The sequence below is a fragment of the Elgaria multicarinata genome, chromosome 2, assembly GCF_023053635.1.
Source record: "Elgaria multicarinata webbii isolate HBS135686 ecotype San Diego chromosome 2, rElgMul1.1.pri, whole genome shotgun sequence".
Lineage (NCBI taxonomy): Eukaryota > Metazoa > Chordata > Lepidosauria > Squamata > Anguidae > Elgaria > Elgaria multicarinata.
In genome coordinates, this window is record NC_086172.1 from 155,331,262 (window position 1) to 155,347,128 (window position 15,867).

The 15,867-nt window shown below is 40.7% G+C and overlaps 1 protein-coding gene across 4 annotated transcripts in view; it reads right to left on the reverse strand.

Moving 5' to 3' along the window:
- PTPN21 (protein tyrosine phosphatase non-receptor type 21) overlaps positions 1–15,867 on the reverse strand; it is a 66,399-nt gene that overhangs the window by 20,292 nt on the left and 30,240 nt on the right. For 2 of the 4 annotated variants that reach the window (XM_063117940.1, XM_063117939.1), the window contains exons 5-11: positions 13,740–13,807; positions 10,331–10,401; positions 9,217–9,304; positions 6,144–6,232; positions 5,488–5,575; positions 4,167–4,246; positions 484–585 (exon numbers count right to left, since the gene is read on the reverse strand). In XM_063117940.1, the coding sequence (XP_062974010.1) occupies positions 484–585; positions 4,167–4,246; positions 5,488–5,575; positions 6,144–6,232; positions 9,217–9,304; positions 10,331–10,401; positions 13,740–13,807 (586 nt within the window). The remainder of the gene's footprint in view (positions 1–483; positions 586–4,166; positions 4,247–5,487; positions 5,576–6,143; positions 6,233–9,216; positions 9,305–10,330; positions 10,402–13,739; positions 13,808–15,867) is intronic. The other 2 variants (XM_063117942.1, XM_063117941.1) reach the window with 1 other exon arrangement.

Genomic DNA, 15,867 nt, shown 5'->3' on the forward strand with positions numbered 1-15,867 from the left:
ATTCGCCTAATCTTAGAGGTTATATCATCTCCAGAAACATTCCGGAGCATCCAGCACATTCAGTTTGTCCTATCACAAGCCAGTGCTAGCCTTAGAGACACTTGTCCTGAAAGGAAAGGTAAGGGGGATTTGCCCCACTCCATTCCTACCTTGCTCAGGTGTTTAAGGCAGGCTTTCCCAAGCAGGTGCCCTCCTGATGTGTCAGGCTGCAACTCCCAGCCAGGTGCCCATGCTGGTTGGGAATTATATGGAATTGTAGTCCAACATATCTGGAGGGAACCAGGTTGGTTGAAATGCACACAGAGGGAGACGGAGCCAGGAAATAGTGCTGCCACTAGAGTCTGATGCCTACAGGGTTAAGCTTCGCTGCATCACGTCACCTTACAGTGAGGCCAGCCCTGGCACAAGCAAGCATGGGAGCCATGCAAATACCTGGCATGCAAAGAACACAGAAGGAAAGAAAGAGAATGTTTTCTGGCTCACCCTTTGGGCAGAGAAGGACGAGAAAGGATTGGGAAGCGTGGAAAGGAAAGAATGAGGAAAGATTTCTGAGAGCCTTCCTCAGGCGGAGAGTCTGGGGAGTCTCTAGAGACAAGGTACATGCAGACAAAATGTAGGCAATGAAACAGCACATTTAAAAGAAAGGATGTTGGTTATCAACAGAGGAGACATTTTCAACAGAGCTCCAAGTGGGGTTTCAGAAGGGTGTCCCTCTCCATCACGGTCATAACCACCCAGCCCTTCCAACACCACAGAATGAAAAGATAAACCTGTTGCTAGAGGAGAAGGATTCTGTTAGTCTACGACAGGGATGGAACACATGTGGTCTCTGAGACAGCTTTTCTCCTTCGCCAGCAGACATGAGTTAGGAGTCAAAGATTCCCTACTGCTATTTTACAAATATAACTTCCTAGTCCTCACAGCTAGAGAGAAAAATTCTAGCTGTGTTAAAGAAACCAAGAGACAAGCAAAACTATGCAAACGTTTACCAAGGTGAATTCTCATGAATTCTAAGCTCAATAAAAGGCTGGTTTGTTTGGCTGTAGTTTTGTTTTGAGGGGCGGAATCAATCTTTTCAGCCGTTTCCATCTATTATACCAGAATATCACAACACAATAAATGTATTGTGTTCACTATATGAAATTCAGGACCATTTTGCATGAACAATTCAATGTAAAATGATACGAAAATGGGAATAATTCATTTACATGTGACTAGAGGATGTAGCCCTGTGCTCCAGGATGCTCTAACAGTGACTGGCTGGCTTAAATTAAGAAGGGTATGAAGGACAGAGATGGACTGATGTGGGTACATTAACAACCATGATCACAGATGAGAAACAGCACTATAACAGGAATTGCTTCTAACTAGGCATCTTCACACCATTTCTAGTTCTTGACCTTTCCCCCACCATCCTGCTATTCCAAATTCTAATTTCTTCATGAAATACCCTTATCTGCACCATTCCCACAACACATGTAAATTCCTCATGGGAAGAAGCTCGTGGCGATACTTGTTGCGTAAATGGAACCTTTGCAACCAAACTAGCCTCGGTCATTTTGGTAATATGTGCAGCTTTGTCCTCTGGAAGCGGTGTGAGACAACCCATCTCAGCACTGGACTCTCTTATCATAAAGCAGAGCAATCAAATGAAATCAAAACGCTGCAAATTTAGCAGTGATAAGAGTGGTAAAAAGTAAATATAGTAAAAATGTCGGCATGCAACTAGCGTAGTCCCATTCTTCGTTCCCAGCCATTAAAAATATAACCCCCCTCAAGCTCAGGTTCTGACAGACCTCTAGGAGAAAAAATAAACGTTCTAGAGTTCAGAGTTTTAGGTCAAAATATATATTACAATTGGTTATTTACCTGGCATGACCCTCGAGTGGTCAGCCTGTGTGAGTTTGGCCATATGTGGAACTTGCACAATACCACAAGAGCAACTTTTATCATCAAGGATTTCATTTTTCAGCACTCCTGCCATCAGTTGTTGCTGCAGTATTTTGAGAGTTCCCTCCACACACAGTAAAAGATTCATGCAGGTAGACCACTCATGACAAAAGAGAAAGTAAAATGGACAGCTGCATTGTACAGTTAGTCCTAAAAATGCATTTCTAAAGTCCCCAGTTTCTATCTGATGCACAGAGAGCACTAACAAGGCCTGAAGATGGCAATGAACATTGCAGTGAGATGTAAACAAAAACAGAGGTCTGTATTAGGAGTGAGCAGGAGGTGGATCTCCAGATGTTTTGCATTTCAAGTCCCTGCCAGTATGGCCAATGGTCAGGAATGTTGGGAGTTGAAATCCAAAATGTCTGGAGATCTACTTTCTGCCCAGCTGTTTGAGATTAAATCCACAGCATTCCTGACCACTGGCCATGCTGGCTGGTGCTGATGGGAGTTGAGGTCCAAAAGTTTGGAGGCCATCAAGCTGGGGAAGGTTTGGGCACACTACAGGCTTGTGCTTATTTTGTTTTCTTACTGGAATCCCGAGGCCATCAAGCAGAACCAGGTACAAAATTGAGACTGGTTGGATGAAGCCAAATGTAAGGGAGTGGAGCCAACTACTCACTGCACCCTATTAACCATACACTGGTATGATTTGCCTATTGTATTTCAAAGTGCAACCCAATGCACATCCACTCAGAAGTAAGTCCCACTCTATTCAATGGGACTTTATCCCACGTTATTGTGTAGTGTAGGATTGTAGCTCGAGTTACTACAAATCAGGAATTCTAACAGCCTAATTTCAGGAGACGGGGGAAACCTTTTGTTGCTGCTGTTGTCAAAAATATGAGTCAAAAACTCATGCGAAGCTACAGCAACTGATCCAGCAATCTACCCTCTGTATACCCCTGATCTAGAACAATATGCTTCTAGGAGGCCATTTACCAACAGGAGGCAGACTGATTATTTCTGCACCAGCTTCAGCTTCTGAATAGTCATCAAAAGCAACCCCAGATAGGAATGTACTATCTTCAAAATGGACTACAGTTGGTTCCACTGCCTAAAATGCAGAGCCTGCAGAATGAAGCAGCATGAAGATTCATGACTGCTGTCCACTCGAGATTAGGCTGCTTGTTGTTGGGAGGTGAACTACTGATAATGTGGGCTCTGATGGTGTGAAAGAACAGACTGTACCAAGAGTGCCAATTCAGAATCAAACCCACTGCTGCAATGATTTTCTCCTTTCACCAATTCAGAACAAATATACATATTCAGAAAGTTAAATATTTTGGAATCTCAGAGAACAGTTTCTTCAATGGCCTCATTGGACAATTTCAATAGGTTGGATCCAAAGATGCCCTTCTGCTAACAGAAAATGTCTTCTTATACACAATACGCTAACCCACACTTAGTGGTTGAGTGTGGTTGTTGTTGAACCGTGAGTTGTTTGTTGAACTGTGGGTTAATTTATTGTCTGAACCCAGGACATTTTCCACAGGGAGGCTTGTTAATGATCCTGAACAACCCAACAGCAAACCATGGGTTCTCAAGGTAGCTTGTTTGAGAAAAATAAGCCACTCTGCATGGTTAACAAGCCACTCTGCGGAAAACACGCTATGTTCAGACAACACGATAATCCACGGTTCTACTGCAACTCACAGTACAACAACATTTGAGTATGTGTTACCGTGTTGTGTGAACCCAGTCTTAGTATGTAATGCAAAGATAGGCAATCTGGTGACCTCCAGATGTTTTGGACTATACCCATCATAATCCCTGACCATTGGCTATACAGATTGGGGTTTATGGGAGCTGGAGTTTAAGGGAGCTTCAGCTATTCGGTGGTACAGAAACGTAATAAATAAATAATCCCAAACATCTGGAAGGCAGCAGGTTGCTTCCCCCTGCAAAATGCCACCCCTGATACACAGCAGCATTTCACTGCAAGAATACAAGGAACAGGTCCAAAAAGCACTATAGATTTTCTCCTACCACTCATGGTTCTTTAGATCAAAGCCATTATTCTCAGATTCAGCACCAAAAAATATTCTACAGCCTTAGATAGGGATCCTCTTTGAACACTGAAACATTTCCTAGATAAATAAGTTCTAGCCTCAGAAACACGTACTAAAAACATAAAAAAAAATATTATTTGGGTAGTAAGTTACAGAATACAAATAGTAAATTATAGAATACAAATTTAGGGTTGTTGTACTTACAGGCTACATTTATTTAGTCTATAAAATTTGTGCCTGGCGACACACATCCTCCACACATATTTTGCTGTCTCCATGTCTTCCTGTCAAACAAAAGAGAGAGATTTAAAACAAAGTGGGGATCTGGACTGGTGTCAGCATAGGTTGAACTCACTTCAATGCCATAGCCAGACCCAGAGGCCTGCCTGTAAACTCCTGCTGTGACTCAAGTTGTCTATTCATGTCTTCTACTATCATCATCCCAGAAACAAAAACAAAAAAACCCCCACCTTATATAGCAATGTGAACCCACATTGTGCAATCCTATCAGATCCACTCTTGATACTCGTAGGCATTGCAATGTGAACCTCCATTGTGCCTCCTGCTCTGCAAGTTAGCTTTTTCACCATTTAGCTGAAGTGTTGGGGAGGGGGAGGGTGGGAGGGTTGGGAAGCCTGTGGATATGATATAAGCCGTCCCCTCCCTTCCCGCCCACCAGCATGTCCCCTTTCTCTTCCCTCCGAAGCTGAAAGGCGACCTTAGAGAGGCAGCCAGTGCGGTTCTCTCCATGCCAGCTGCATAGGGGAGGGGTGGAGAGCTCGGACTCCTGGGTCCAAGGTCAGGGTGCTGTCTCTGACCTCAGATCCAGGAATATGAATTATCCTATGCCCCCCCTGACTCTGTCTGGGGGCCACAAGATTGCTCCTTAAGTCATCAAGTACATTGGATCCTACAAAAATTGGCCTAAACCACTTCCGTAACTTGATGCCCTCCAGATGTGTTGGACTGCACCTCCCATCATTGCCAGGCAGCACAGCCAATGGCCATGCTGCCTGGGAATGATGAGAGTTGCATTTCAACCCATCTGGAGGGCACCAAGTTAGTGAGGACTAGCTTAGACTTAACCAAAGAGAAATTTAAAGGCATCTCCATCCCACCCAACTTTTTACTGTTGTTTTTATATTTTTGATGGTTTTAAATTTTGTATACTTTTTAAAGTTCAGTTTCTAACTTTTGAAAACAGCGCAGAGAGCTTCAACAATGGGGCAGTATATAAATTTAATAAATAAATGATTATTGTACTTCCTGATGAGGTGATGGAGAACAAGCTTCAAGAACGTATAAAGGAAATTCTTCCTGATCTTACAAGGCCACAGATAGCCAATATAAAATGTGTTAACTGCTGCTTATCCAATTTGATGATAGTATTTTTTTAAAAAAATCTAACCAATGTTCCCCTTCAAGATATAAACATGCGCGCGCACACACAGAGAATAAATGTTTAGTTTCTTTATTGTACCACAATTGCTTTAAAATGAATAGGAATAAAAGCTCACTCACTTACAGTTTGGAACTGGATGGTCTCTTCTTTATTTGCCAACTCTAACGCAAAAAAGGATTTGTTGTGAGACATATTAGCAATGTCATGCCACCTATGCAGGGGAGTGGGGAAAGAAGAATGGGAGATGTTCAGACTCTCAAGGCTTCACAAATCAATGCAGGCACACGAGAGGGAATACGAATTTGCCAGGCTGTTTCCTACAGATTTGCAGAAATTCTTAGCTGCTTTGCATACTTGAGGTTCTAAAGATTTCACAGAATCATAGAATTGTAGAGTTGGAAGGGGCCAAAAGGATCATGTAGTCCAACCCTCTGCAACGTGCATGAAAATCAATTAAACCATCCATGAGGGACTGGTGGGTTTTTTTGCGCATACTTTCATCTGCATACAAGAGCTAAATCAACCACATGATTAGACACCTGAGATTAGGGTAATAATTATCTTATGAAGGTAACAAACACATTTCTCACTTCAACGATATGACAACACCCTGGCATTATGTATGCAAGTATACATTCCCCTTGTTTTACACTTTGTTCTGTGCAATTTCAGCATAAGACACAAATTCTTGCTTCAGCTCAAACACCTTCAGCTCCTTAGTTGCAGATGAAAGAAAACATTTGCTTAAAAATGCCACTGAATTTTGGAAATAAACTCACCTAAAGATGACAGGGGGGCGTCCGTTTTTGTGCTTAACAAAGATTCCATCAAGACAAGCTCCAATGAATATGTCACTTCCTTGGCTGTCCTAAATAATAGCCAGAGATAATGGAAATAATTGAGATATTCCTATCAGGAGGACAATTCGACAGCTGCCAAGATACACCTTTCAATTATATTGCATATTGATGTGTTTTTGTTTGTGACAATGCTAAGGCTTCTGCTTTTGCCCATAAGAACCAGGCCTAGAAATCCATACTGCTCAAACGATGCTGTAGAGTGCAGAATTGAGTCCCGATGGCATCACCTGCCATTTAATCTCACGAATCTGCAAGTTTGTTCTTTTATCTTTTGGCTTTTGATATTTGTGGCAGCAAAACTGAAAGCATGTGAACGATTGTTGCTATTTTTTTAGAAACTGAAAGGAGTCTGGGTAGAAACAGCAGGAGTGCAGAACCTATTTCAGCCGTGGGCCAAATTCCATTTCAGATAACATTTGAACATCAGAAAAGCCACCCTGGATCAGGCCAACAGTCCATCTGGTCCAGCACTCTGTTCACACAGTGGCCAACCATCTGTCAGCCAGGAACCCCATAAACAGGCACAAATGCAACAGCACCCTTTCACCCATGTTCCCCAGCAACTGGTACACATAAGCATAATGCCTCTGATACCGAAGGTAACACATAGGCCCTTTCTACACCTAAGGGTTATTCCAGGAAAATGAAGGGATCGTCCCTGCCTGCTCCCGGGATCCCCTGTGTGGTATCTGGATGCACAGGAACGATCCCAGGATGGTCCTGGGATATAGGGCTGGTGTAGACATGCCCATAGCCATCAGGGTTAGTAGCCGTTAATCACCACCTCCTCCAGGAATTTCTCTAACCACCTTTTAAAACCGTCCAAATTGTTGGCCATCACTGAATCTTGTGGTAGCAAATTCCATTGTTTAACTGTGCATTGTATGAAGAAGTCCTTCCTTTTATCTGTCCTGAATCTCCCACCCATCAGCTTCATGGGATGACCCCGGATTTTAGTACTATGGGAGAGGGAAGAAAAATGTCTCCCTATCCTCATTTTCCATATCATGCATAATTTTATACACCTCTATCAGGTCTCCCCTTAGCCTCCTTTTTTCCCCCAAGCTAAACAATCCCAGCTGTTGTATACGTGTTTTATATTCACTGTTGTTCCCCGCCTCGATCCAAGTGGAGAGGAGGGTAAGAAATATATTATTGTTGTTGTTGTTGTAACTTTTCCTCATAGGGAAGATGCTCCAGCCCACTTTCAGGGTGGAAAGCAAAAGGGGTAGGTCCAAACTACCAGCATATTTTAGCTGAAAACTCTTACTGCCAGTTACTTAGCCTTAGGAGAAGCATTTCAACCTTTTATTATTATTATTATTTATTTATATAGCACCATCAATGTACATGGTGCTGTATACGTGTTTTATATTCACTGTTAGAATGGAAAACAAACCTGTGCAAAACCAGGAAAACATCAAATGATTGGTGGTTGGGGAAAGGGGCTGGAGCCATCTGACGAACCCCAAGTTTGGTCCCAGGCCTAAGGTTCTACAGAATGCAGAGAAATGGTTGTCTTTCTCGCTCATGGTGGTTTTTCTAGATGGACATGATGGGCTTTGCCAAGTCATGCTGTCTTTTACAGATTCAGGAATTTCTTGACAATTGAGCACATTTTAATTATGACTGCTTTCTGGATGTTGGTGTGGATGTATTTTGGTAGGCCCAGTTTCTGAAGGTTTTCTGTATAGTTTTTTTATGTGATGTTGGTGACTGATGTGACTAAAGGAATAATTGTGACCTTTTCCTGTTGCCATCGTTCTCTGACTTCCATGGCCAGTGGTGTATATTTTTCTCTCTTTTCCTCTTTTCAATAACATTTTTGTCATTCAGTATTGTTATGTCGATGAGGTATGTCTATGATCATTATGTCTAGTCGGTTGCAAGGTATTATTTTGTCGGTATGAATTGTTCTGTCCCAGTATATTTTATGATCTGCATTTTTGAAGATTGTTTCGGGTGAGTATGTATAGTATGGTGTAGGTTTTTTGATAAGGTTGAATTTGAAGGCCAGTTGTTGGTGAATTATTTTTGCAGCTGTATTGTGTCTGTCCATATAGTCCATTCCTGCCAGAATTTTAAATCCTCCTGTTACATGGTCTATTGTTTCCTGGAATTGATAGCATTTCTTGCATAGGTCTGTTGTTACATTATCTTTTATGATGTATTTTTGGTAGTTCTTGGTTGCTATAACTTGATCCTGTATAGCTATTAAGAATCCTTCAATTTCTGGAAACAGCTCACCCTTCCTGAACCATTCATAAAATTGTTCTTTGTTTATTTGTGCATTCTGTATTATGTTGTGGTGCTTTCCGTGGAGTGCTTTTTGTGCCCATTTTTCTTTTTTTTCTCTGTGAGTGAGAGTGGTCATGTTTGGTCTTCATTTTTTAGTGCTAGGTTGAGTGGGATGTAGTTTTTATCTGCTTTTACTATGGCTTTATGAACGGGGGTGTTTTTAGTGTGGAAGAATTCTCTGAGTGATTTTATCTGTTTAGGATGGATTGTGTTAATGTCCAGCAGACATCATCATCATCATCATCATCATCATCACTTAGTTGTTGTTTTAAAAAAAACCTGTCTTTCTGCATAAAAATGTTCAAGGTGACTAACACTAATCATAAATGCAATATAAACACTTAAAATATATTATAAAAGAATGTTTTGCCTAATTTATTTACAAACATGGAATGTTTTAAGTGCAGAATTCTGCATGCTGAATAGAAGCCCAATTCCTGTTTCTGGTCTGAGCATTTTGTTGACCATTTCAGCAAAAACATTAAGATATCTCAGAGCTCTAAGTAATTAGTCAAAATGTCTTAGCCCTGAGTCAATTTAAAGAGCAATCCTATGCCATTGGATTGCTTTGCTAGTAAATCTTTTAAAGGACATTTTTAAAATGCAAAATATAAATAAATCATGATTATAGTTGAGTATCTATGAACTCATGGCAAAAATGTTAAACAAATTTAATGATGAAACTTCACTTCACCTTTGCAGGATAGCTCTCTTCGCCATAACCTTCCATTCTCTCAACTTCTTGCATATATAACATCTCTGCATCAGGCGGCGTGAGACCCCTTCAAATACAAAAAAAAGTAATTCAATTTACTAACTAACTGTTTGGGGCAGGTTAGGCCATGTCTTTAACCAGGTCAAGAGTCCACTTTTTTAATGTTCCCTAACTTGAGTATACACACACTCAGATTGCAATATTTTGTTGCTGCAAAAATGTAATTCTTCCCGAAGCAAAGCACAATGAGCACAAATATGGCTACTGCACTGAGTGTGAATGTCATAAGCACCTGCGGAATAGTGCCTGAAACACAAAATATTATAAAAAGCAGGAGCCCATTTGCTTCTACACTTCCCCTCTGGTTAGTTCGTCTCTAGAAAACAAATTTCTGTTGCAGTTTCTGACAAGCAGCCAATCCAGCCATAACCCTGGCCCTCTGGAAAGGGTGGCTAGCCAATCAAAAGCCAGCCTCAAGAACATGTGCTCCCTTAATGGCAGTGAAATGTATCCTTACAGTTTGTCAGTGCTAACAATAACATGGCTGAAAGCAAACCAAGGTTCCCATTAAAACAGGATCTGACATCACTTCTGAGGTGATATGGCTGAACTGGTGTTAACATTTAATGTTTAATGGCATATGATGGGACATTTATGCCAGCATTTACATAACAGACATTTACGAACTAGACTTTATCAAGTCTAGAATTTTACTTAAATTCTTTTTAGCTGTTTAAATTGTTTTAAATTTTGTACATTAAGTTGGTTACACTATGTTTTATTATCTTGTATTTGCGTTTTGTAATTTTGTGAACCACCCAGACAGCTTCAGCTAATGGACAGCATAGAAATGAAATAAATAAATAACAACAACAACATTCCTGTTCACCCACTGCTTAAACCATGGTTAAAGGAGAAAGACCGTGCATTACCAAAGCAATTTCCTAATTTTCTCACTATGGTTTGCACAGAACCAAGGTTATGCCTGCACCAGTCCAAACATAAGCAATTTCCCAGTTTATAGTACCAACCCAGCAGTACTCATCTAGCAACATTCAGACCTGAAGCAACATCACCGTTTCAGAATGATTACCTGTACTTCTGATGGAGTAAGGCCACTTTCTGGGTTGCTTCTTCCAAGATCTTCTCATCTTGTAACCAGCCCTTAAGAATGGGACAGAAATCATGAGCCTTACTCCTGGGCAATTTCACAACCTAAACTTTAATGACTTAATGCAATAAATAAACAAATATTTTTAAAAAAACCCAGCATGTAGCAATACTGACTTACAGAATCAGGCACATGTTATCAGGAAACTGTTTATACACAACTTTCCAATGGACAAAGACACAGACCATGATCACGACTCAGATTAGATCTACACTACTGCTTTATAGCAGTATTGAAGTGTATTGATAACTGTCAGGGCACATTACACATTCCATATACCGCTTTCATAGTGTTACATCCTGCTTTTTATTCCACATTGTCCAAAATACTACAACAAATGTCATTGTATGTCCTACAATATTTTTGTGAACCGCCCAGAGAGCTTCGGCTATTGGGAGGTATAGAAATGTAATAAATAATAATAATAATAATAAAGGCATAAATGCACAAGTGGGATATAGCATTACCATGATGGGATCATAATGATTTGACACAAGGACCAGATCTACACCAAGAAGGATATAGCATTATGAAAGCGGTATATAAGAGGCAGAAGCCACACCAAGTAGGATATAGCACTATGAAAGCAGTATGTGGTATGTGTCAATGGGTGCCAACAGTTGTCACTGTACTTCAATACTGCTATAAAGCAGTAGTGTGGCTCCTGCCTCTTATATACTGCTTTCATAGTGCTATATCCTGCTTGGTGTAGATCTGGTCAAGGTGTAGATCTGGCTTTCGATACAGCACTGCAAGAAAGAAAGAAAAAACACCCAAAGTCATTGCGTCCCAAGTAACTCAAGCATGATCCACACCAGCTACTTCTGTGAGATAAAGCTGTATGTAAATCTGTCACTAGCATTTCCGATGTCACAAGCTATCTCTGGGCTCATCTACACCAAGCCGAATATTGCACTATGAAAGTGGTATATAGAAGGCAGGAACCACACTAAGCAGGAAATAGCGGTATAAAAGCAGTATATATGGTATGTGTCAATGGGCCCCAACAGTTGTCAATGCACTTCAATACCGCTATAAAGCAGTAGTGTGGCTCCTGCCTTTTATATACCGCTTTCATCCCACTTTCAAAGTGGAATATCCTGCTTGGTGTAGATGAGCCCTCTGTCTGCCCTACGACAAAAGAAGTCCAGGTGAAAGCCCCTGTAGGAACATGCATTTCGTGCAGCAAAGATCATTGGTACTTACTACTCTGTATGAAACAAATGTCCAAGTAAAGAGCCTAGCATGATCTTTTTGCGTAGCCGCTGACTTGCATGTGCATACATGAGGGAAATTGTAAACTGCTTTGCAGTTCTGGAACTGCTGCTGCTTGGAGAGTTGCTAAACTTTATTTTTTGTTTAAGGTATGTATATACTGTTTTTTAAAAATATATTTTAAGGTGATTTATTCTGTTTTTTACTTTATTTCATCTTGTACACCACTCCGAAATTTTGAATACGGAGCGGTATATTAAAAAATTGTAAATAAATAAATAAATAAATATGACACTTTCCAGGCAAATCTGAAAGCAGTTTACAGCTATAATAATGAAAGAGGTTGTGGGTCTGTTTGTCAGCCCGTGTAATAATGCCAAGACCTCAAAACCTGGACGCATAAAACTTGGCATGCATATTGTATCAAACTAAGCGCTATTCAAAGCCCATGCAAAGCCAGGACCATTTGGGTATTAAAACAATAAGATAGATAGATAATAAAACTAAAGACAAGCCACAAGAAACAAAAACTTTTTGAAAGCCAAATTTCTCCTCCCTTCAGGACAAGATGGTTCTTGAGTAGCCCTGAAGTAGCAGAAGCCCAGCAGTCTCTGGGAACACCAGAAAGATTCCCTGTTTTGGCTGGGTCACACATCAGGCAAGATCTCAGAAGGATACAAATTTAGATGGGATATTTTAATTTATCCCAGTTTTTATAAGATTTTATTCTGATAGTAACACTGTAGCAAGCCTATGGAACAAGAATAAAAATTCAAATAAAGCTTTTGGATATAGACGAACAAATTTAGTAAATTTAGTTCTCCTTTTGAACAATGATTTTAATATTTTTAATTTATAAGGCTTTTGAGTCACTTCTCTATAAATACTTATTTATTTATTTATTACATTTTTATACCACCCAATAGCCGAAGCTCTCTGGGCGGTTCACAAAAATTAAAACCACAATAAAACAACCAACAGGTTAAAAGCACAATTACAAAATACAGTATAAAAAGCACAACCAGGATAAAACCACACAGCAAAATTGATATAAGATTTAAAATACAGTTAAAACAGTAAGATTTAAATTTAAGTTAAAATTAGGTGTTAAAATATTGGGAGAATAAAAAGGTCTTCAGCTGGCGACGAAAGCAGTACAGTGTAGGCGCCAGGCGGACCTCTCTGGGGAGCTCATTCCACAACCGGGCTGCCACAGCGGAGAAAGCCCTCCTTCTAGTAGCCACCTGCCTCACTTCCTTTGGCAGGGGCTCACGGAGAAGGGCTCCTGTAGATGATCTTAAGGTCCGGGCAGGTACATATGGGAGGAGGCGTTCCTTCAAATAACCTGGCCCCAAACCGTTTAGGGCTTTAAATGTCAATGCCAGCACTTTGAATCGGGCCCGGACCTGGACTGGCAGCCAATGAAGTTGTAAAAGGACTGGCGTAATGTGATCTCGCCGGCCAGTCCCTGTTAGTAAACAGGCTGTCCTGTTTTGTACCAGCTGAAGCTTCTGGACCGTTTTCAAAAGCAGCCCCACGTATAACGCATTGCAGTAATCCAAACGAGAGGTTATCAGAGCATGGATAACTGTAGCTAGGCTTTCTCTGTCCAGATAAGGGCGTAGTTGGTATATCAACCTAAGCTGATAAAAGGTGCTCTTTGCCACTGAGTTCACCTGTGCCTCAAGTGACAGTTCTGGCTCCAAGAGCACCGCCAAACTACGGACCCGATCCTTTAGGGAGAGTGCAACCCCGTCCAGGACAGGGCAAACATCACCTCGCCGGACAGATGAACCACCCGCTAACAGTACCTCCGTCTTGTCTGGATTGAGTCTCAGTTTGTTAGCCCTCATCCAGTCCATTACTGTGCCCAGGCACTGGTTCAGAACAGTCACTGCCTCACCTGGGTTTGATGAAGTACAATAATGTAATGATTAAAACAACATATCTCTTTGTTTCTTAAAAAGACAAAATAACAATAGCAACCACCATGCAGAATTTGTTCAGTTGTAAAAAAAAAAAAAAAAAAGTCTTAAAATCAGTTTCTCTTTTCAAAAATCTCAAAAAATAGAGTTGAGTAAAAAAAGAAGAAGAGAAGAAACGGGACCATCCTTACCACAGGAAACAAGGCAAACCTCTGTAGAAACTCCTGCGATTCATACTGGTCATAATCTCCAAAATCAGCTGAGGAATTAAGAGAAAACAGGCAAAAATTAAGTATTTATTTATTTATTTATTTATTACATTTCTATACCGCCCAATAGCCAGAGCTCTCTGGGCGGTTCACAAAATTTATAACGAACAGGAAGCTCTTCTGTTGGTATCAGACTTATTGTGCGTCATCACACAGGGGGAAATTGTGTTTGCTTACCATCGCTTCTCCACCCGCGCGTTTGTCCCTTATTACTTCCTCTTTTAAAAGAGGAAGCAAACAACTTGCACATGGCCCATTCAGTGGGCTGCTTTGATCCCACTGCTTCTCCTGCACACAGCAGGAGATAGTGACAACTTCCGTCTTTAAAAATAAGTTGGACTGACTCGGGTGGGGTTTTTGTCACGCAAAGAAGGCTAGAAGGAGTGGGAGGCGTGCAGGAGGCAGACGACGTTGTGAGAGGGACCCACAAAAAACTGTGAGTGCCCAGTAACGAGTGTGCAATAAAATGCTCATCTGATGGAGCTCATTAACAATGGACTATCATTTGAAGGATAAGCAACAGACCACACACTAATCTATCAAGTGCCTAGAGAAGTTCCCTATCCTCTGAACGTTCCAGAAGTTGTACAAAAGATATAGCTTGGTTTGGTACCCTTTGGTTTTCTATCTAGAAATAGGATTGTAGAAGTCGAGATATTTTAAACTGCCTAAAATATACAAGAGCAATTACAGGTGTAATTATTTATTAAATGATCATGATTAAAGAGCCAGGCAGGGCTAAATAAAAATATGACAGAATGTTGTTACATAAACAAGCTATTTCCATACATTTGTTAGCTCTCATAGGCAAAATAACATTCTTGGCAGGTCTTTCCTAGCAAACAAGATTATCATTCTATAAATCTATAAAACAAGATTAACAAGTAAAAGCAAGGCAGCACAATAAAATGAACCAGAGGCCTGGTACACTATTCGTGCTACCTATATCTACAACCCATCTTTGTGGCTGATCTCTTCTTTGACATGCAGCAACTGCACCAAAGTGCTACTATGTCAGACCCTCCATCATTTCACAGATGAAAATAGGGATGCACTTGAAACACCCTCCTCCTTCTCAAACTAAAGATCACTGTCTGAACATCATGCATTAGTGAAGACTCTACTTTGTTGGAGGAATGCTGCATTCCTTTAGTCTGCAGTAGCCTGTTAGCTGCTGATTTAAAAAGGCACAAGGGTGCTTGGTCCTTTGGTTAAAGATAGATTAAGAAAACATAATTGATATTATGCTTAAAATATACCTCTGCATCTGCAGTGTGTAAAATGGCAGACCGTGGCTAGGTCTTGGTGCGTATGCACGCATGTGAATGTGCACCAGAAACAGGGGCAGCATCAGGAGGTCAGCGTCACTGAACGCTTGCCAAGGCCCATAACCCAGTGGAGGGTCTACTGCCACCCCATGGACTGGCTTCTGCCCCCTTTTGCTTCAATTGACTTTTCACCTGAGCAAACAATGAGATGATCAAGGAAAACAAGCCTAATCTACACAAAGCAGGATATTCCACCATGAAAGTGGTATGAAAGTGGTATTATTTATTTATTTATTTATTTTATTTGTTACATTTATATACTGCCCTGTAGCCGAAGCTCTCTGGGCGGTTTACAAAAGTTAAAAACAGTAAACATTGAAAGTATACAAAATTTAAAAACATAAAAACAACACTATAAAAACAATAGCATAAAAGGCAGGAGCCACACTACTGCTTTATAGCGGTATTGAAGTGCACTGATAACTGTTGGGGCCCATTGACACATACCACATACTGCTTTCACAGTGGTATATCCTGTTTGTTGTGGCTCCTGCTTTTTATATACTGCTTTCATACCGCTTTCAGTGCAATATCCTGCTTGGTGTAGATTAGGCCTTTGTCCCTCTTGTCCTCTCTATTTTGGCAGCTGTACAATTTGGGCCCAGAAGAAGAGGGCAAGTGAAGGGACAATGGTTGTAAGAGGTGAACTCACTCTATGATAACGAGGAGGTAAACTCATACTAACACAATTTTAAAGAGCATCCACAACAGCCAAAAATATA